Source organism: Ctenopharyngodon idella, chromosome 1, assembly GCF_019924925.1.
Source record: "Ctenopharyngodon idella isolate HZGC_01 chromosome 1, HZGC01, whole genome shotgun sequence".
NCBI classification, from domain to species: domain Eukaryota; kingdom Metazoa; phylum Chordata; class Actinopteri; order Cypriniformes; family Xenocyprididae; genus Ctenopharyngodon; species Ctenopharyngodon idella.
This window is the reverse complement of record NC_067220.1, coordinates 20,030,296-20,051,199: the sequence shown is the minus strand read 5'-3', so window position 1 is coordinate 20,051,199 and position 20,904 is coordinate 20,030,296. Positions and strand designations below refer to the sequence as shown.

General features: G+C 37.4%; 1 protein-coding gene across 1 annotated transcript in view; it reads right to left on the bottom strand.

Moving 5' to 3' along the window:
- dnah6 (dynein, axonemal, heavy chain 6) overlaps positions 1-20,904 on the bottom strand; it is an 83,772-nt gene that overhangs the window by 45,642 nt on the left and 17,226 nt on the right. The window contains exons 31-45 of the mRNA XM_051915720.1: positions 20,494-20,655; positions 16,471-16,608; positions 16,184-16,351; positions 14,989-15,137; positions 11,678-11,785; positions 10,169-10,724; positions 9,933-10,055; positions 9,552-9,734; positions 8,428-8,571; positions 6,587-6,808; positions 6,321-6,468; positions 6,081-6,238; positions 4,503-4,634; positions 2,280-2,451; positions 334-480 (exon numbers count right to left, since the gene is read on the bottom strand). Coding sequence (XP_051771680.1) covers positions 334-480; positions 2,280-2,451; positions 4,503-4,634; positions 6,081-6,238; positions 6,321-6,468; positions 6,587-6,808; positions 8,428-8,571; positions 9,552-9,734; positions 9,933-10,055; positions 10,169-10,724; positions 11,678-11,785; positions 14,989-15,137; positions 16,184-16,351; positions 16,471-16,608; positions 20,494-20,655 — 2,710 coding nt within the window. The remainder of the gene's footprint in view (positions 1-333; positions 481-2,279; positions 2,452-4,502; positions 4,635-6,080; positions 6,239-6,320; positions 6,469-6,586; positions 6,809-8,427; positions 8,572-9,551; positions 9,735-9,932; positions 10,056-10,168; positions 10,725-11,677; positions 11,786-14,988; positions 15,138-16,183; positions 16,352-16,470; positions 16,609-20,493; positions 20,656-20,904) is intronic.

Here is a 20,904-nt window from a genome sequence, read left to right as displayed (position 1 = left end):
AACTAATGTTTGAAAAAATTTTTAAGGCTGCAATTATGAGCTGAACTATAAGTATGAATTACAATTACCATTTTACAATTAGCGTATGCAATAAAATAGCTTTTATACATCATGAAGCAGCGTTGAAAATTAAAAATATAATAATAATAATAAATAAATAAATAAATAAACCTGTTCATTGACTTTGAGGCCAAATTTTCCATCTATCCACCTATTAGACATTTCAGCATATACTGTATTGCGATATTCCATTAAGAATATATGCTTTAACATTTGTCTGGATTAAGCTCCTGGAGATTAACAGTGAAAATGATTCAAGGGTGAGATGCTTACTGGCCATCTCAGAAATCATGGTATTGAAATAGCTCTTGTCCTCGTTGTTGATAAGTCGATCGTGGAAGACACGTTGACACTCGTGACAGAACAAACGGAAGATCTGAGTTTGATCTCTCACTGTAGTTGGCTCACACTGCAACATACCTATACAGAAACACACACATGCATAGGCAGAGAATTAACATGATTTTCTTTACAATTCAACATACCTATACAGAAACACACACATGCATAGGCAGAGAATTAACATGATTTTCTTTACAATTCATACAGTTTCTTCATTATATCTTTCATTTTCTAACAAGAATGGCTGCTGGTAAAGAATCAATTCTGTGTCTACAGATCAATGAACAGTGTGAGAGATGAACTTGTCCTTGACCTTTTGTTAATAAAAAACATAATCAGATGGGGGTTGTGCTGACTGGTTTTAGTTTGCATTGATAGTATTCATATTGTGAGTCTACAATTTAGCTCCTGGGCAGGTCCTAAACAATAAAAAAAATATATATTTTTACAGCCCCCAAGTCTCCTTTCAAATTATGAGAGAGCATTTTTATTGGTCATTCGGGAGCTCCAAACAAAAGAAGCTCTTTACAAGCCCTTGGTCTATTTAAGAACAAGAGATGCCAAATACTCTGGGTAAAAAACAAAGTCCCTTTCAGGCAAGTCATTTCGCTCAGCGGCCATCTTTGAAACGCCTCTCGAGCAGCTATTTCAGTCATGCAAATGCAGCTCCAATCTCTTTGAATGGGGAAACATCAAATTCTCCAAAGCTGTTCACCAAGCTTACGATTAAATTTCATATTTGAAATCACCAATGAAATCTGACAACAACTGTCTCATAGTTTCGCTTAAATCATGACAAAAAATTGCATTTTCTGGCTGGACCAGCAAATGCGCAAGTGCAGTCCTAAGCGCACATCTTGGCAACCCTGACTGTTTCTATCCACCTTTTTCCTGAGTAAACTATGAGCGCCGCCATGAGGAATTCCAGCTTCTATTTGGATGCTGTCCTGTTCCGGTCTCCACAGGAACACATTGTCAAAATGGGGTAAAAAGAGCGTCTGAATAAACCAAACAGAAACTTTTTGAACATTACTAAAAATAAAAATGTGTGCAGGGTTAATCTGTCCTGTTGTATGCTACATAAAAGCAATAAACTGAATAAATTCTTGGAAAGTACGTATTTTAAGCACCAGCAAATCTGAACAGAATGTCTGTAATTGCCTTGTATTTTATGCTAGACTGGAGAAAATTAAAATGGAGTTAAAACACTCCCCAAAGAGGGTATATGTGCGCTCTAATCATTTTGAGAACAAAATCCCACGAACTTCATCCCGATCAGGAGCTGCATGTAGGATATGAGCGCTCATGTTTTCAGTAACTTCGGACAGCTTCGTGTCATCTAGGCTATTCACTCGTTTAACTTTGATGAGTGAGGCGCTGACAAAAGACAGTCATTGCTACTCAGTAAAGTGAAGACACTGTGGAGCCATGTGCTTTTTAAATCATTTTCATTGGTTTAACATCTCGGAAAATACACAAATTTGACTAGAAACACCAGAGACCGGAAATGTAAAGCATAATTTCAGTACGAGTTGGAAGAGACTTGCGCGTTCAGAAAAAGGTGGATAGCAACTGGAGCTTCTAACGGCAGTTGCAGTGATGCAATGACATTACCAATTGTTGATTGGCTCTTTTCCTTTGAAGGCGGGACTTATTCCACCATATTGCGCATTGCACTTTCTCCCATTCATAGTAACATGGGTGCACCGTCTTTCTATATATAAAGTCTTTGGTAAAAAGTCGAGTTTTATTGTTTTGGATGCATTGTGATTTTAAAGGTTTTAAATAATGTGTGAAACATATAAATGGCAGCCTTTGTAAGTTCTTTGCAAATGTCTCTGTAGGTGTGTGTTCGTACACTAGCCTGTGTCTCTTACCTTGCACACATTTAGAGAGGTCTCTAAGGTTGAAAACATAGTGAGATTTTGCTGGTGTAGGCAGCAGGTCTACACTCATACGATGGTAGATCTCAACAGCAGCATCCACAATGTTGTCAGCGGACTGCTTCACTGCTATGGGAAATTCAGTCAGGAAACCCCCTAAAATTGCCTATAAACATGCATATATAAAAACAGAAGTCAGTGTGCACAACAAGTGTAGAGTTTAGGACAGTAATATTTCTAAGCATAAAGTTTGTCTGAAGACCTTTACCACTATGGACAGCTCCAGCATTGACCAGCTCTCAGACTGTCAGTTTAAAACCATGGACAACTCCAGCTCTCAGACTGTGGCTTCAGAACCCTGGACAGCTCAGTTTCCTAATGAGCTACTCTGCTGTCAACTTTCTATATAGGAAGCTACTAGATATATGGAAAACTGCATATTTTAAAACTCAACTAGTCAGTGGGTTGTGTTAATGAGGAAGCCCAATTACGCATGTTAAGGGTCATGTCTACTGAACACAATTCAGACGCTTAAGGGATTCTTAAGGGATGTTCACATAATACAAATTCAAAAACAGCTAGATAGACATGCAAAATCATGGAACAGAACAGAACCTGACATGTGTTCTTAAAAACAAAAGGCTCAGAACTGTCTTGAATTTATTGTTGAAAGGTAGTTACAAAACCTGGTTACAAAGGCTGTGCTTTGATTGTTGTAGTGGCTGGGCTTTAAATGCAATGGGTTTAGAGATAGAACTTATCAGAAAGAACTTTAGCATTAGTCCTGGCAGTCCAACAGTATGTTGCTAAAGCTAATGCAACACTCTAGTAAGCATAAAATGCATTTACAGCTCTTTGAAAAGGTAGGTGATGCAATGAGATCCAGGCAATCCAGCAATGATTATGTCAGAGATTAAATTTGAATACGGAATAATAAATTTATTAAGTAAAAGTGTAAAATTAATATTTGGCAAAATAGCCAATATTTTTTCATTGAGTTTGTCACTATGCACTCTGGTATTGACTTATCTAAGAAGGATATAAAATGCTGCCTTAAATAAAAAAAAATTAAAAAAAAGGCCAACACATGGCCAGATTTATAATACTAATTATGTTGCCAACTGGTGGATCCAAAATGGTCAATATTCATATTTATGTATTTTTATTCATATTTCATGTTAATCATTTAATTATTTATGGCTTATGATTTATCAGTATTATCTTTGATTTTATATATTCATGTAATCCTACATGTATTAATCCTACTCATTTATGGTTATTTTTCATTATATTTTCATCTTCTCAAGGTATTATTGTTTGAGAGTATGCTTGCTATATTCAATAATACAATGAATAAGTCTGTTTGACCTTTTCTTATTAGATCAAATCATAAGTTCTGCTTCTCCTTCTACTTCTGCTTCATCTTTTCTACCTCTCCTTTCATTCTGCAAATATCTTACTTCTTTTGTTTTTTTCTTTCTCTATACTCTGATCTTCACAATCTTCATCTGTTAGATTCAATACTCTGGATTTTATTATAAACTATTACTTACTTAATTATAATTTTACACTTTTACTTAATAAATGTATTATTCCGTATTCAAATTTGATCTCTGACATAATCATTGCTGGATTGCCTGGATCTCATTGCATCACCTACCTTTTCAAAGAGTAAAGAGCACAAGTGAAGTATACTTTCAGCTTTAATATGCTGTCTAGGTAGGCAGCTCACCAGGTTTGGGAAGACAGCTTAAGTTAGCTCAAGATCATTGCCTTTTCTAAGTCAACTGACAGATTCAGATTTTGATGTCTCCACAGTCATCAGGCACGACATGCAACAGCTTTAAAGTCAACATGAAACAGTGTTGGCTACCCATTGAATATCATGCATATATGTGACATATTTCCGAATGAAACAGGTTATTCAATGAGTAAAAAAAGTAGAGCAGGACTTGATTTTATCCAGAGGGACAAGACTGGATGTTACATACAGAATGGAGCCAGGTGGTTAGAGGGGAAATCATAATGTCAAATAAAAAGGAAAATTGTTTCAGATGCAGAGCAAGTTATTAATTTTTGATACATTTATTTGGAATAATGTGCACCAGTGACTTTAGCACAATGAGACCAAGAACAAAGTAAATAGGTCAATTTTGATTTCATGTTGACTTTAAAAGTAAAATGTTCATTCAAAATGAGTGCTACCATATGTCTGACCTTAAAAATCTGTTTGAGGCTGTGCTCAGAGGGCGTTGGGAGGCACAGCATGCTGAAGTGGCGGATGAAACGAGGGGTCACAGGGTTACGACCTCCACCAGGAGGCGCACAGGCTGCGGCTATAGTCATATCCTTTAGGGAGGAGAAGGAGATAGGAGAAGGTGAATAAGTGCATATGAAAAAATATCCAAGGGACATCATTTAACTTTTTTGACACTTCCACTAATCTCATCAAATCTTTACTAGAAGAAATTAATGTAATATTGATTACAACCCAAATTAAAATGAGAGCGTTCATGACAGCTAGAAACGTAATGACCAATTACTCTTCAAATGACAGAAAAATCATTCAGGAAATGTTGCTGTGTCAAAGTCAAAGCAGTGTCATATTCAACAACCAAAGAGCTACACTAACCCAAATCAGTTTTTCCAAGGGCAAGGCTCACTTGAGTACCACAAATCATCCTTTTAAGCCTCAACGGGTTCTAATCTCTTGTCATATTTCTGTCTTTTATTTTATCATAACTCATATTTGAGATTGATGAGTATTGAGGTCGACTGCAACGTCTCAGATCACCATATTTCTCTGTAACCTTGCCAAATCGCATAAATGTCCTTGTTTATATTATGCACTTTTATCTTTGTTTGTACATGTGTATGAGTGTGTGTTCAACAAGCAAAGGGTTTACTTGATGCTGGTGTGTGAAAAATATGTAATTAAGCATCATTCCCGAGGTGAGACAACAATAAAATCAGAGCAGCTACTTCAAACATCAAGCATTAGTCCCGCTCATTATATGATAAACATTACAACATACAATATTTTCCATCCCGATAGAGAGAGAAAGAGAGGCAGAGAGTGAGAAAATGTTTAACGATTAAAACGCTTGATAAAATTGGATTGTGGTCCCTGAGGTTTCAGCGCAAGCTACTGGTTTGTTGCCCAGGATTAGGGATGGGAATCTTAATGAAGACAACAATTCTATATAATATATCTATATATATATATATATATACTGTATATATATATATATATATATATATATATATGTGTGTGTGTATATATATATATATAAAACTACCAATTAGTAATTAGACAGATTTAAGTCTCATTAAATACACATAATACACATACACATTAAATACACAGACTTGAATACACATAAAAACAGTTTATTTTGACATGACAAAAACTCCAAGCGAGTCATGAGACTGTGATAAATTTGTGAGCCAGATACATTCAAAAAGTGGCTCATAAGAGTCATTAGTTCACAAATTAGACTAGAGTGGTTGTGCTGTATGTTTGTCACTTGATAACACTCTGGGAGCTTTTTAGTGTTCTGTTCGGCTTTCTCATGAAGAATGCTGATCTTCAAGAATCGAACAGAACTTCATAAAAACCACTCTGTTTATTTTTATTTATTTTTTCTTTAAAAAAGAAATTGTCATGAATAAGAAAGGGTTTTCAATTCCCAATCCTGGCCTGTCCAAGTCAAACAAGGACAAATCTGTTAATATTTCTCAAGGAAACATGACACATGATTCTATTTTTTATGTGCAAGTATCTGTGTTGCTTACATGTATCTCCTTCCAGAAGAACTTTTCTCTGTCATAGAAGCCGTGGAAGTCCTGAAACTGTCTGAGCAGCTCTATAGGGGGCTGAGAGCCATAACTGTCCAACTTTGGCATGTTCAGATCATCCACAAACACCACAATCTTTTTATTAGCAGGAGCACCTGAGATACATAAACACACAGATGATGATTTTTAGTATGGCAGTTTACACACCCACCATAATCGTATCTAACTACCCCTCACCAAGTAAATTCTTTCTCTTCTTCTCCAGTTTTGACTCAATGATTTCTTGGGTTCTGGCTGATGAAGTTTGGGCTGAGAAGTTGATGTAGACGGGGACATAACCTGCCTTTTCCTGGACACTGTTCAACAATGCCCGTGCCACAACAGACTAAAACACACAATAAGCCTAGTAAGCATTTTTTTAGAGACGAAACATATAAACGGAACATATAAAACTTTACTGCTTTACACAAACTTACATCACATTAAACACATGCCAGCCTTACCTTTCCCACTCCAGTGATGCCAGTAAAGAGGACAGAGTGATTGACAGACAGCAGTTTTTCCATCAGGTATCCATACCTCACCGTGTCTGTGGTGGGTACCAGCATCTCAAAGAAGGGCATCTCACTGTTATAGCTAAAGGAAGGAATGATCCTCTCCCATGGCTCCAAACATGTAGTATCAAAGTTCATATACACGCTCCATAAATCACCTCCACTGGGCAACTGTTATTGAGAGAGAGAGTTTACTCAAATATGTATTCCATTTAGAATGTCCTTAGAACACAAAAGGAGATGTTTAACAAAATAATTTGGCTGCTCTTTTTCATGAAATGGGGACAGGTACGTCAAGTTCCTAAAACGACAACATAAAACACAATAAAAGTAGTCCATATGGCTATATTTCAGGTTTTCTCAATAGTTGTGTGAGAGAAACAATTTTGAGGATGCAAGAACCACTCATATTTTTTTCCTGACAATCTTTCCATAGAAGATAGAAGATATAGAACATAGAACATAGAACATAAAATACAGAAGATAAAACATAGAACACAGAAGATAGAACATAGAAGATAAAACAATAAAGATAGAACATAGAAGATAGAACATAGAACACTGAAGATAAAACACAGAAGATGATAGATAGATAGATAGATAGATAGATAGATAGATAGATAGATAGATAGATAGATAGATAGATATTCTGGTCTGTAAATTTGTCTTGGATGCTTTAATTGAATAATCATGAGGGGGTTTGTTCAAATAAGCATATTCAACAGTAATAGCAAGAGTCTGAGAACAGAAAAGAAAGAAATTGTTTTTCGTGAGCCTGTATTATAAGGGCACGTTCTAGCACCCTTGTTCATCTCAAATTCACCACTTCCTTTTCTTCTGCTCTCCCCTCCTCCCCTCCCCTCCTCCCTGGATCCTTCTGTCTTGCTCTGTGGAATACTAATAATGACACTCTCCACTGCATTCCGACCTTCTGAAATAAATACCACACCTTCCCTTAATCCTTATACAAATGTCTGGGGCATATTGTTTTTCTTCAATCTATTTCTCATTAAATATTCCTGAGGTCACATTTATGAATGTAAACCGACACATGAGACAAGACATAGCTGTCTATATAAAAAGAATTGAACCAGTCAGGTGCTATATATAATTTACAATGACCTCTCAGTCAGGTTAATGTGCCTTTTCAGGGTCAAAGCCCAGAGGAGGTTTGCAGTGTCTTCAATGTTCCACATCAGTTATTTAACAGGAATAGCTACTGTATGGCCATTGATAATTATCTTTTGAATTATGTAAAATTATGAAAACATTATGGCTGCAGATCTGTAAAGATTTAAACATGTTCCTCCAAATCTTGTAGCACATAATGGTGTCTTTTCCTGAGCAAAATGCTATTAGAAAACATATATGATTGTCATAAATTAAGGCAATAAAACAGAAATTTCCAGTTATGCTCATTGATAAATCTATCCATAAATGTAAGCATTCTTCACAGTTTAATCAAAATGATCTGAGATTATTTCATGAATGTATATGAAATGAACCTATGCATTACATTACATTTTATATTTGGTCCCTTTGGAATTATAAGGTTCTATCTGACATTTTTTTTAATCAAAATTGAGTTATTCTGTGACAAATTATTTACATTATCTGATGTTTTTTTTTTTTTTTTTAAGTTGTGTACATTTTGGGACTTTTTATTTAGAAAACAAAAAGGTTCTGTCTACAAAGTCGAATGGAATGCAAAAACTGAAGCTCAATATCTTAAAACTGCTCAGAATACAGATACAACCTTATAATTCCAAGGGGGCGATTTATTCATTTACCTTTGTATCACTGTTCACCTCAAACTGCTGCCTGACGAAGGTGTCGAATGTGTCCCAGTGGCTGTCAATCAAATTCCCTCCCACTGCCCACAGGTAGCAAAACACAAATGTCTGACACAACACAATGCTCAACTTGCTGGACTCCTGCAAATACATACAGTAAATGAATAATAAATTGATAAATTTGAATAAATTAAGAAGAAACCGGTCAAACCAAACATTTAGATACCACCATACTGGAATTACAAGCAACTTGAAATTGTTACTCTTAGCTTATACTGCAGCACTACTGTACATCGATATGAGCATGTTATGAGTGTGCCGCAGCTTTTGGGTCTGAATGTTCTGAACTGTGGTAGTCCAGGGTTTTGATTCGTGGTCCTCAACTTGCAACTCAAGTTCCTACTCCTATCTAAATCCTTATATTTCCACATTTCTCTAGCAAAGGCGAGAAACAAAACATTCAGAGTGAAGTGGAAATGTGATTTTTTTTTTTTAATGCTTAATGGAGTAGGAAAGAATATATCTCTGCTACAAATAAATCAGAATTTCTCTTCAGGTTTATTAAGTTAACATTACTTTACTAGTGGGTAAAAAAGATAAGTCAAATTCATGCAAGTAAATATTTACCAAATAATGTTTTAATCATTTGCTTTGGCTTCAGTACAATAAAACTATAAAAGACATTTATATAGCCTTTATATTTTAGGTAGAGGTCTCTGTCATATTTTAAAGTACCATGGATCACAGCTACAAAAATTTGGGGTTGGTAAGATTTTTTTTATAATGTTTTTGAAAGAAGTCTCTTATGCTCACCAAGAGTATATTAAGTTGATCAAACATACAGTAAAAACAGTAATACTGTGAAACTTTATAATAATTTAAAGTAACTGTTTTCTATTTTAATATTTTTAAATGTTATTTATTCCTATGATGGCAAAGCTGAATTTTCAGCATCATTACTCCAGGCTTCAGTGTCACATGATCCTTCAAAAATCATGCAAATATGCTGATTTGGTGCTTATTATATATTTTAAATCAATCAAAAATCCTGTAGGAGCTTTCTAAAATATGTTAGAATGCTGTGTCTGATTAATTTAGGTGATATCTAAGATGCATTATACCATTTTGAGGTTAGGGGCTCCATTGCTGAACAGTAACGCTTCCAATAGACAGCAGAGGGTTGTGACTTTACTAATGTCCACCTGTCCAATGGCCTGCACACAGTGCTTTGATACAAACTGCAGGCCCTTCTCCACATATTTTTCAAACAGCTCCATCAGATATCCACGTACAGGTTCTGTAATCTACAAAAAAATAAATAAAAATACACATTTCCCAGATGGTAGTAGGTCTACAGGTCTAAAAACCTAACTAAAAGACATTCCAAATACAATGTAATGTTTGCCTATAAAACTAAAAAGACTCTTTCTAATGATTCAGTGACTGTAAAACAATGAGAACACTCTGCTTTGTGAGTCCTGAGAGAGTTTTAAAGGCTTCACCTTCTCAGCTAAACCTGTGAGCCACGTCTGAACGTACGGCATCCACTTAAGCTCCTCTGGGTCAATGTACACCATCCCACAACGGCTTACTGTGGCAGGAGACGCCACTGCCAGGTCTTGAACCTAATTGAAAAAAAGCGTGGCATGTAAGTGTGCGTGACTAGCCTCTAATTAAAAGCGGGAGGTGCATGTGGAATTTAACAGACAGGGAGCATGTGCACATTTGTGCATCTCACCTCAAACATCATGTGTATGGAAGGCGTGAGCTTAATCCTTTCACTGTTAGCCAAGCAGAGCATCTTATTATCATCCAGCACTGTGTTCATATTCTCAATCCACAGTGCATCTACTGGGCCATCACTGATCACCCATTTGTGGTCATCACTGAAGTCCTGAACTGCTGCCCGAACACAAAGCGCCATCAGACCATCCCGCCATTCCAGTGTCAGCGGGTTCACCTCCCCGTAAAGTTCGCCCATGCTCACTGACTTTGGGTTGAGCACATAGGTCTTAACAGGCCGGTAGAAGGGATTTTGGTGGCCAGCGTGATACAGGGTTTCCAAGGTGTCTGCCAGCACACGGTAGACAGTGGTCTTGCCACTCCCGGTGGGCCCCACAAGCATTACCCCATGGCGGACCAGCATGGTCTCATAGAGCTGGATGACTTTGCTTATGATGCTTGGGAGGGGCTGGAGGGAGCGTTGGCACAGAGATGAGTAAATGGTGGAATGCAGGACACCATAGTCATGCTCTGGGATGGTGACGCCAGGGAAGAGGTCTGACAGGATGCCACTAATGGAAAAAAGAGTGGGAGCTAGGTATACACAAACATATACAGTGGCCCCAAGAATTCCTTTGACTTAAGCTTCACTTAATTTTACTGAATTACTGAAAGTTAAAAGTAAAAAAAAAAAAGAAAAACTTTGCGGAATATAATGTACACTCACACGAAATGGAAAAAGCTATTTTATTCTACATAATAGTGGCTCCCCCTCATGGTGGGTGCTATGGTCAATAACTATCTCTCTCTCTCTCACTCATACACACACACACACACTATATGTAAGGTTTTTGTGCGTTTTATGATTTTTATACTGTATAAACTTTACAGAAAACATTCTGCATTTTACAGTTTCAAAAAAAAAACAGGGGACATGTGACTCATGAAATGTCCTCATATTTCACGTTTACGTCGTAATACCAGTGTAATACCAGTGTAATGTCTTCATAAATCATGAAAACAAGCACACACACACACACACATACACGTTTGTTGGTTGTATTATGGGGACTTTCCATAGACATAATGATTTTTATAAGCTTGATTTATAAGCTGCTTTACTCATGGGGACTAAAACATGTCCAAAGATTTCTGGTATTGCCATCTCTCTCTCTCTCTCTCTCATTTATAATATTACAAAAGATTTCTACATCAGATAAATGCAGATCTTTTGAACTTTCTATCCATCAAAGAATCCTGAAAATGATACACACAAAAATATTAAGCAGCACAGCGTTTTTCAACATTGATTATAAAAATGAACACTACTTGAGCACCAAATCAGTATATTAGAATGATTTCTGAGAGATCATGTTAGTCTGAAGTCTGGAGTAATGGCTACTGAAAATTCAGCTTTGCCATCACAGGAATAAATACAATTTTCACAATACTAGTTCGCAATATTACTGTTTTTACTGTTGTTGTTTTTTAACATGCTTAGTGTGTGATATTGTAAAGTGGTCACCTGAAAAGCGCTGCATCATCTTTGAGGAACTTGGGCAGGTTCGAATCTCGCAAAGCTCTGATCAGCACAACATCCTCGCTCAAGTGAGGGTTTTCTCTTTTTAATGACCTGAACACCACACACACAGAAACACACATAATACATAATATATTAACGGTTGTTCAGAAAATGTGAGCAGGATTACACAACTTGCAGCACAAAAGCATTGGATTCTCTACACTGCATACACACAGGACATCACACAATAGATCTTATTATAGATGGCATTCACAAATTAAACAAGATTTTTACATTTTCTAAAGAAAATGGGAGCGATGCTCTGTGGGTGCTCTGTGTGAGTGCTTTTAGTGCATTGCTATGTGGTTGCTAGGGTGGAAAATATGAGGTAAGTGGTGCTTGCCTGCCACAATATTAGGATGTTGTAGGTGGTTTTGCTAGGGTGGTTGCTAGGTCATTTCTAGATGGTTGCTATGTGCCTGCTTCCTGGTTTAGGGGATTTTTCACACATTTTAATGTTTTAATGACTTTCAGTTCACACCTCTCCTCAACAAGCCACATGATTTGAGGTGCCATTCATGCCTTGATAAGCACCACTAATTAGTACTGTGGGAATCATAAAAGACATTCAAGCTATTAAACAGCCTGTATTAATTCCATATCAGTAATTTACACAGAATATGGTGCTCTAATTTACTCTCACTTTTTAAACACACTCTCCTACATTTGTTCATACATTCTTGTAAATAATTTAGTAGCCTAAATCACATTGATTTAAAGACAGACCTTTTGAACCACTGAAGAACACAATGAAATAAAGGGACACGGAAGTGAATTTATGCTGCATATAAAACCCGAGTGCTAATAAAATGTGACAGTGACATGATGTCAACACACGCACACACACACACACACACACACACACACACTGTTGGGCCATGATCTGCTCAGAGGTTTCTTGCATAGCTGTATCTTATTGACCTTTACCCCAAACACATCACTAGCTGTGACTAAGCACATGCAAATTAATTCTTAATCAAAGGCTGACTTGTTTATAAAGCAAAGACAATAAAAATGTGAGAAGATAAAAGCCTAGAAAAATCCTAAACAAACACTTTCAAAGACCGATTTACATTATTTATTCACCGTTCATCATTGAAAGGCCATTAAATTAATCAAAAGTGACAGAAAAGACATGTACTGTACAAAGTTACAAAATTTCAATTTTTTTTTCAAATAATGCTGTTCTTTTAATCTTACTATTCATCAAAAAAAAAAAGGTTTCCACAAAAATATTAAGCAGCACAACTATTTTCAATATTGATAATAAAAAATACTTCCAAACCATCATAAAATGATTTCTGAAGGATCATGTGACATTGAAGACTGGAGCAATGGCTTTGCCATCACAGGAATAAATTATATTTTAAATTATATGAAAATAGAAAAAAAGTTAAATTAAGTTGTAATAATATTTCACAATAAAAATTACTGTTTTTTTACTGAGTGTTTGATTAAAGCTGCAGTCTGTAAGTTTTGCCTCTTTGTCGACATCTCTGTTTGAAACCTACAATTGCAGTTTTGCAGATTAAACATTGTCTGGTCGTTGAATATTCGAGAATATTCTTATCATATTTACGTGGGTTGTGCCGCGGCACGACTCCTCAGCACGGATGAATCTAATGTTTGCTGTCAGTCACCGCACCGGTGTGGATACTTTACTTCAGAATCACAGATTGTAGTCTTAAAGTATGACCAAAGTAAGAATTTTTACCAGAAAATGTCATCTAAACAAGTAAGTAACATGTCACGGTGCCAATGGTGATTAAATCTAGCGATCACTTAGCTCGGATCACGTCAAACCATGCAAATGATTATTATTATTATTATTATACTTCATTCTCAAATTGTTAATGTTAAAGGGTAGGTTCACCCAAAAATGAAAATAATGTCATTTATTACTCACCCTCATGCTGTTCCACACCCGGAAGACCATCGTTAATCTTCTGAACACAAATTAAGATATTTTTGTTGAAATCCGATGGCTCAGTGAGGCCTCCATAGCCAGCAACGACATTTCCTCTCTCAAGATCCATTAATGTACTAAAAATATATTTAAATCAGTTCATGTGAGTACAGTGGTTCAATATTAATATTATAAAGTGACGAGAATATTTTTGGTGCACCAAAAAAAAACAAAATAATGACTTATATAGTGATGGCCGATTTCAAAACAGTGCTTCAGGAAGCTTTGGAGCGTTATGAATCAGCGTATCGAATCATGATTCGGATCGTGTGTCAAACCGCCAAACTGCTGAAATCACGTGACTTTGGCGTTCCGAACCGCTGATTCGACACGCTGATTCATAACGGTCCGAAGCTTCATGAAGCAGTGTTTTGAAATCGCCATCACTATGTAAGTTGTTATTTTGTTTTGTTTTTTGGCGCACCAAAAATATTCTCGTCGCTTTATAATATTAATATTGAACCACTGTACTCACATGAACTGATTTAAATATGTTTTTAGTACATTAATGGATCTTGAGAGAGGAAATGTCATTGCTGGCTATGGAGGCCTCATTGAGCCATAGGATTTAATCAAAAATATCTTAATTTGTGTTCAGAAGATTAACGAAGGTCTTACGGGTGTGGAACGACATGAGGGTGAGTAATAAATGACATTATTTTCATTTTTGGGTGAACTAACCCTTTAACAACATTAGCATTATGTGACTATGTGTATTTAGTGTGTATTAGTGTTACCTGTAGATTTCAATTTCTGTACAGTCTAATCTCTAACGTTAATTTGTCATACCATACAATCTGCCATCAAAATGATAGGTTTAATTATTAATTATTGCAGATGCTATGAGAAAAGGCTATAAATGATCCACCTCACATGCGATGTAGTCTACTAGCTGGGACTCATTTTTTATGTAAACAGACGTGACGAAATGATGCAAAGACAAACGGCGATATGCTCGAATTTCCCGCGAAAACCCACCAGTACCACCTGAATTATAAAACATTATTAAAAGCTTACCGTTGTGAATCAGGCTAAGGTAAGGAGATAGTTTTGAACACTGGCTGGTAATGTACTTGCTCAAAAATGTATTTTGGATCATTTTTAACAAAAAAAAAAAGTTACAGACAGAGAATGCAATAAATAAATGCAGCCTTGGACATTTTTCTTAAAAAAATTGTACCAACCCCAAACTTTTGAACAGTAGTGTATATGAGATTGACTCACTGACTAATGTGAAAATGTGTTTGTGCTGTAGAAAAAGAGCAGAGATCAACCCTGAGTGCCTCACCCTGCCATGACCAGCACAGATTTGACAGCTCTCATGCCAAAGTCATAGTGATCCTGCTGAGAGAGCTGCTCACTGCAGAGCTTGTACATCTGAGTCATCTTCCTCGCAAGAGTCTTACTGGACTCAAAGCCCTCAGAGTACAGGATCACCTACAGGGAAAGAGAGGTTTTAAGGTTAAAGATACTGTAGAACTGTCTGGATTGTCAGATAAGACATGCTAATATTGAGAGACTTTTATATAGGACTCATGTAAACAGATATCCTCTAAGGCTGTGGTTTCTGAGGAGATTTTCCATAGTTCCCAAAAATTGTTGGTTCCTTTACTAAAAGAGTTTGTTTGCTTTGGACAAAATCTGGTGAATTAAAAAAAAAAATCTAAAATGTATTATTATTATTATTACTTTCATAAATAATAATATATTAAGTTAAGTTTTTTAGTTTGTGAGCTAAAGTTGGCCCGTGGCCGTTTTTGATATGGCCCACAAAGCTATATCACAAGAGTCTAAAAAATAGGGAAGAAAAATGCTATTGATATTGATATCTTCAGTCCTAATTCATCTTTTTGTTATAACATTTTTTAGAGAATATAAGTGATCATAAGTCAGATATAATGCAACATTTACTTTCGGCCCAAAGCACTTGATCAAGTTAGATTTGTGGCCTTTGCAGTAAAAGGTTTGGGCACCTCTGCTCTGAATGCTCCAAATTATTCAATCATTTCGTCATTTTACAGAGGAAATGTGTATTGTGTATTGAAGTTAAAAGAAAATTTTCTAACCAATCAATTGTGGAAATTTACAAACAGGAAATCACAGTAATTGGACACCAGTTTCCTCTCAGTTAAGGCTAATTCTCACTGCACCGACAGACATCGACCAAAAGCCGACAATCACCAGATTACAGCGCGTCACTTCTCGAACATTCAACGACCAGACAATGTTTAATCTGCAAAAATAAGCGCTGAACAATGGCAACAGACGCAGACTGATGACACACGGATCCAACGAATCCCGACAAATGTGTCTGTTGCCGTTGGTCTGTCAGTGCAGAGTGAATTAGCCTTAACACACACACATGAACAGACAAAAGCTTTTAATGAGTACACACATTAGGTGAGCAGCGCCATCTCTGACCCCTCCACCTAGTGTGGTTTATCATTATTACTGGGATCAGATCAGGTGGTTTAATCACACACCTCAGCGATAAGAGCATAGTTGGGTACCATCATGGCTATGGGTCGGAAAAGGGCTTTCAGGTTGTCAGGGAGTTCAGTTCTGCCAGCGTAACCGGGGTTCATAGTGATGAAGGCAGCACATGTCATCACCAATTTTATCTCTCTTCCCTCAAACATGAACCGAGGTAGCTGCCGAACACAAACACAATCCAGACACATGCAGTTGCACAAAATTCCTGTATAAGTACAGTACATGTTTGTGAGCATATGATACTGTACATGCATATGTGATAGCGTATGTGCTTTACCTTGGCTGCCTTGGCGTTTCTGATAGTGATGAGTTGTTGAGCGATGACTGACAGTACCTCAATGTTAATGCGATTGAACTCATCAAAGCAGCACCAGGCACCTGACTGAGCCAATCCACTGAAGAACGTCCCCATCATCTACCACACAAATGCCATATAACACTTGTAACAAACTGAATACTGAACCCCGTAAGGGCTTAGAATGAATATCTAGTAGTACATAGTAGTGTTGTCACGATACTGGAATTTACAACTTTGATGCGCTACATTGAAAAATATTGATATTCGATACCATTTTTAGATACCATGGGGAAAATTGCCATACAGTATAATATATATATAGTAATATATATATAGCCATATGGATAATTTGTTATTATTTCATTGTTTTTTGATAATTTGGGTAATTTTGTTATAATAGCTTACACACATCACATGGAGGCTTTATTTGAATCGTTGAACTACATTTACAAAAAACACAAGTAAAGAGTCAGTAATAAAATAAGAACAAATAAAAAAACGCAAAAGATAGCACAAATAAATACAATAAAGAGACAAATTAAATAAACATTGGTTTAAGTTTTTCAGGTGGGTCTAACAGTAGTATTCAGGTAAGATATACTATAGAAATGAAAGTGATCAAATGTAAAATAACACTGGACAGTTTTCATTGTAAAAATTAAATACAGATTAATGCATACAATTAAAGTTACAAAAGTTATGAAGGCAAGAGCAGCGAGTGATTTGTCTTTTGTTCTTTGGTTAACATGACAGACAGCAGCAGGTTTATTAGGCTGCTGTCACTTTAAGAGCTTATGCACAGATCCAATGTACTGTTATACAACATGCGTTTTCTCTCAACTATTTACGTTCCAAAACTCGCTGTATTTACCTGAATACTTGGCAAGATGGGCATTTTGACATAATTTTCTATGTATTTGACCGTTTAACTGCAATAAACCACAAAAAATAAGTCAATTTGGTATTTGGTTGGTGTTTAAGAGGCGGATTTATGAGAGCCCCACTTACATAGATCAGTGGTGCACGCGCTTTTGGTGTGACCGCTTAACCTGTGGGAATGAGTAAAATTATGCGTAATACAAGTACCATTTAACCGGAGTGAATGAGACGAGTGAGTGAGAGGAGGCAGGTGTGTGTCAATTCGCCATCGGAGAGAAGAGAGATTGAGAATGCGCAGCTGGTATCAGTGTATCGATACTGCAGAAACTAGTACATAGCATACAATATGACATAGCTAAAGTAGTTAATAAAAAATAGTTGAAAACTCCTACTATTTGTACCAAAACATTGCTACAGAGTGAATATTTTTACATGTACAACTTAAAGGTAATGTATAAGAGTTAAAGATACTAGGTGTTGTACTTGGGAGCCCCAATCGCCTCTGATACTTCAGAAAAGGTCAATGAGAATTGGCGAGTGGAATTTGCATGCACCACTCCCCCGGACATACGGGTATAAAAAGAGCTGACAAGCACCCACTCATCAAGGTTTGTGCTGAGGAGCTGAGAGTGTGTCCCGGCCATCCAGTGGGTAGTCCCGCACTGTGGCAGGAGGGACACCATGTTTTGTTCCCTCCATCAGGGAAAGGAGGTTACAACAGTAACCGAGACGTTCCCTATCTGTCAGTCACTTCAACGTAGTGTCGAAGACTGACACTTGGGGTCCCTATGGAAAGCGTCACAACAACTGAACCGAGTTATGAGGTTCTGGCAATGCAGATGTTGGCAAGCTACTGCTTGCCGGGTAACAAGTGTAACATTGTAACCTACCCAACAGTCCACGTAAGCCGTGTAGTCCTTCACACCTCTCAGGGACTGACAGGAAAGTACTTAACAATGGGAAAAGGTCGCTCCAGCCGACATTCCTTGACTTTTTCTGTTCTTCTCTTCTTCTTTTATTTAGGAAAACAATCACAGCTGGCTCTGAACTAGCACCCGGTTCATGCTGGTGGAAAAGGGGTATGGGTGTCGAAAGACAAAGAACTGATTTGAAACTGGCTCTGAACCAGCACTCAAACTACCTTGGTGGAAAAGGGGTATAAATGACTTCAGGCAATTCAGCACCGGCTGGGCACCCTCGTTCATGAGATGCGCCATCATAGTGACTGAGTCTATCTCCATCCTGAGAAAAGTGATGCTGTGCACTGGATAAATGCACACAATAAATCTCGAGAGTGAGCTAGAATCAGCCAGTGGTCGAGATAGTTGAAAATACAGATGCTCACTTACCTTGGCAGGGCAAGGGCAGCTTCAGCGACTTTTGTGAAGACGCGAGGTGACAGGGACAGCCCAAAAGGGAGGACATTGTACTGATATGCCTGACCCTCGAAGGCAAATGTAGTATGTCAAGGCAAGTTTGAGATATTAAAGTACGCATCCTTCAGGTCAAAACCAATCCTGTTGGCAAACGTATATCAGAATGTGCTTCTACATCTTGAATGGAAGCCTGTGCAGTAGCAATGCACAATATATCGAAATATCGCAAATGCACATATTGCGATTGTAATGGCTTGCGATATCTGAATGATTTTAATAGGCTACTTCAAAAAGTTGCAAAAAAAAAGTCAAAGTTCTCTTTCACGGCTTATTGCACACAAACGGTCAAATACACACACAGTTATGTCAAAATGCCTCTCTTAGCGAGTATTCATGTAAACACAGTCGGTTATGTCTTAAATAAATGTAAACAGTTGGGAAAGAAATCAGATGTTTATCAATAGGATCCATGCATTAGATCTTAAAGTGACAGCAGCCTAAGACAGTACACTTGCTGCTGTCTGTCAAACAATAAAAGAAAAAGAAAAAATCACTTTGCTCTTGACTGAATAACTTTTATAGCTTTAATGCAAATCAATGTATATTTAATTACATGAGGAGGTGAGGAGCTCTTGTCCAGGAGCTTGTGTGACCCAGGGTGTGCGGAGGCTGCTCTTTCTTTGAAAATTTGGGTAATAAAACAAAAGGGAACCAAATATTCTCCACCCGGCCTGGCGGTTGACCACCTCCTGGGAAAGAGCAGCTCCTGCCATCCCTGGGTCACCCGTCTCAGGGACACTTCGAAGACTTCTTTGGGTTCTTGGCAGTTGCCTGACAAGCAGGCTTCATCACTTTCCTGCGGGCACTCGCAAATTCTCAATGGCCTTTTCTGAAATATCTGAGGTGATTGGGGCTCCCAAGTACGACTCCTAGTGTCAGTCTTTAACACCACTTTGAAGTGACTGACACATAGGGAACTACATTACCCATTACTATGTACAGAAAATTCCACTAATCAAAGAGTAGCAGTGAACAAATTGTGCCAAAAGAGTTTGCAGGGAACATCCAGTCCCATAATGCACTGGAAATTACGTAATTTAATCTGTTTTACTATGCTGTCAAAATCCTTAAATGTTTGTATATATGTATTTGTATATACTTGTTGGCTTGATTAACGGTTTATAATGCTATGGGGAAAAAACGATAAAAAAAAAGACTTTTTGAATCAATGCCGCTGAAAAAGTGAGCGGGCACTAATGCATTCTATACTGATCCACAGGATGTCCTTCTCACATGCCACCCATGTACTGAACTAAAGCAATAACAGTCCCCAGCCCAGCAAACCCCCAGGGAAAGGAATGATCTACAGAAAGAGCTATATGGTAAAATAATGCTCCAGTGACAGAATAAAAAAAGACAAACAGTGAACAATGACTATGACTGTTTTTAAGGCCTAGTCAGAATCTTACACGTCTTTATGACATATGACTCCCCCAGCAAACACCAAACACTGGCCATAAATAAGGACAGCCTGCTGGGTAAAGTTCTCAGAAGGATGTCTACAGTTGTGTTTATGTACTGTACAGAGAACTTCAGTTGGAGCTCTGCTGCCTCCTAGTGACAAATGCAGTGAATTCACTCTAATGTAACAGGAAAGCATCTCTGGGTCATACTGGTTGTCTTGTCAACAAATTGATGAGGGAAAAACAAAAATAGAAGTTGGACTGCAAGAGAGACACATCAGCACCTTATAGTCGAGTCCATCTGAGCAGTTAAAGACGACACACTGGATTGCCAGAGCTTTCGCAAGGTCTTTAGTGGTCTCAGTTTTGCCTGTGCCAGCTGGACCTGCAGGAGCTCCTCCAAGATCTAGCTGCAGCGCCCCCATCAGGCAGAGGTAACATCGATCCTAGCATGAAAAAAGTAAATAGTTATGCAGTTCACACACATTATTAGTACAATCAATCTCCTGATAAATCACACACACCACACTGACATAGATCTAAACTGTCCATCTATGCATAAAATGATCAATTTATTTGTTACAAGCACTTAAGTATAACAAACTGATGCTGGGTAGAAATGACGTAAGAGCAAAAATGCCACCAAAACTGATTAAATGCTCAATATTTAAAAAGTAGGGGCAGAAAAGGCCCCT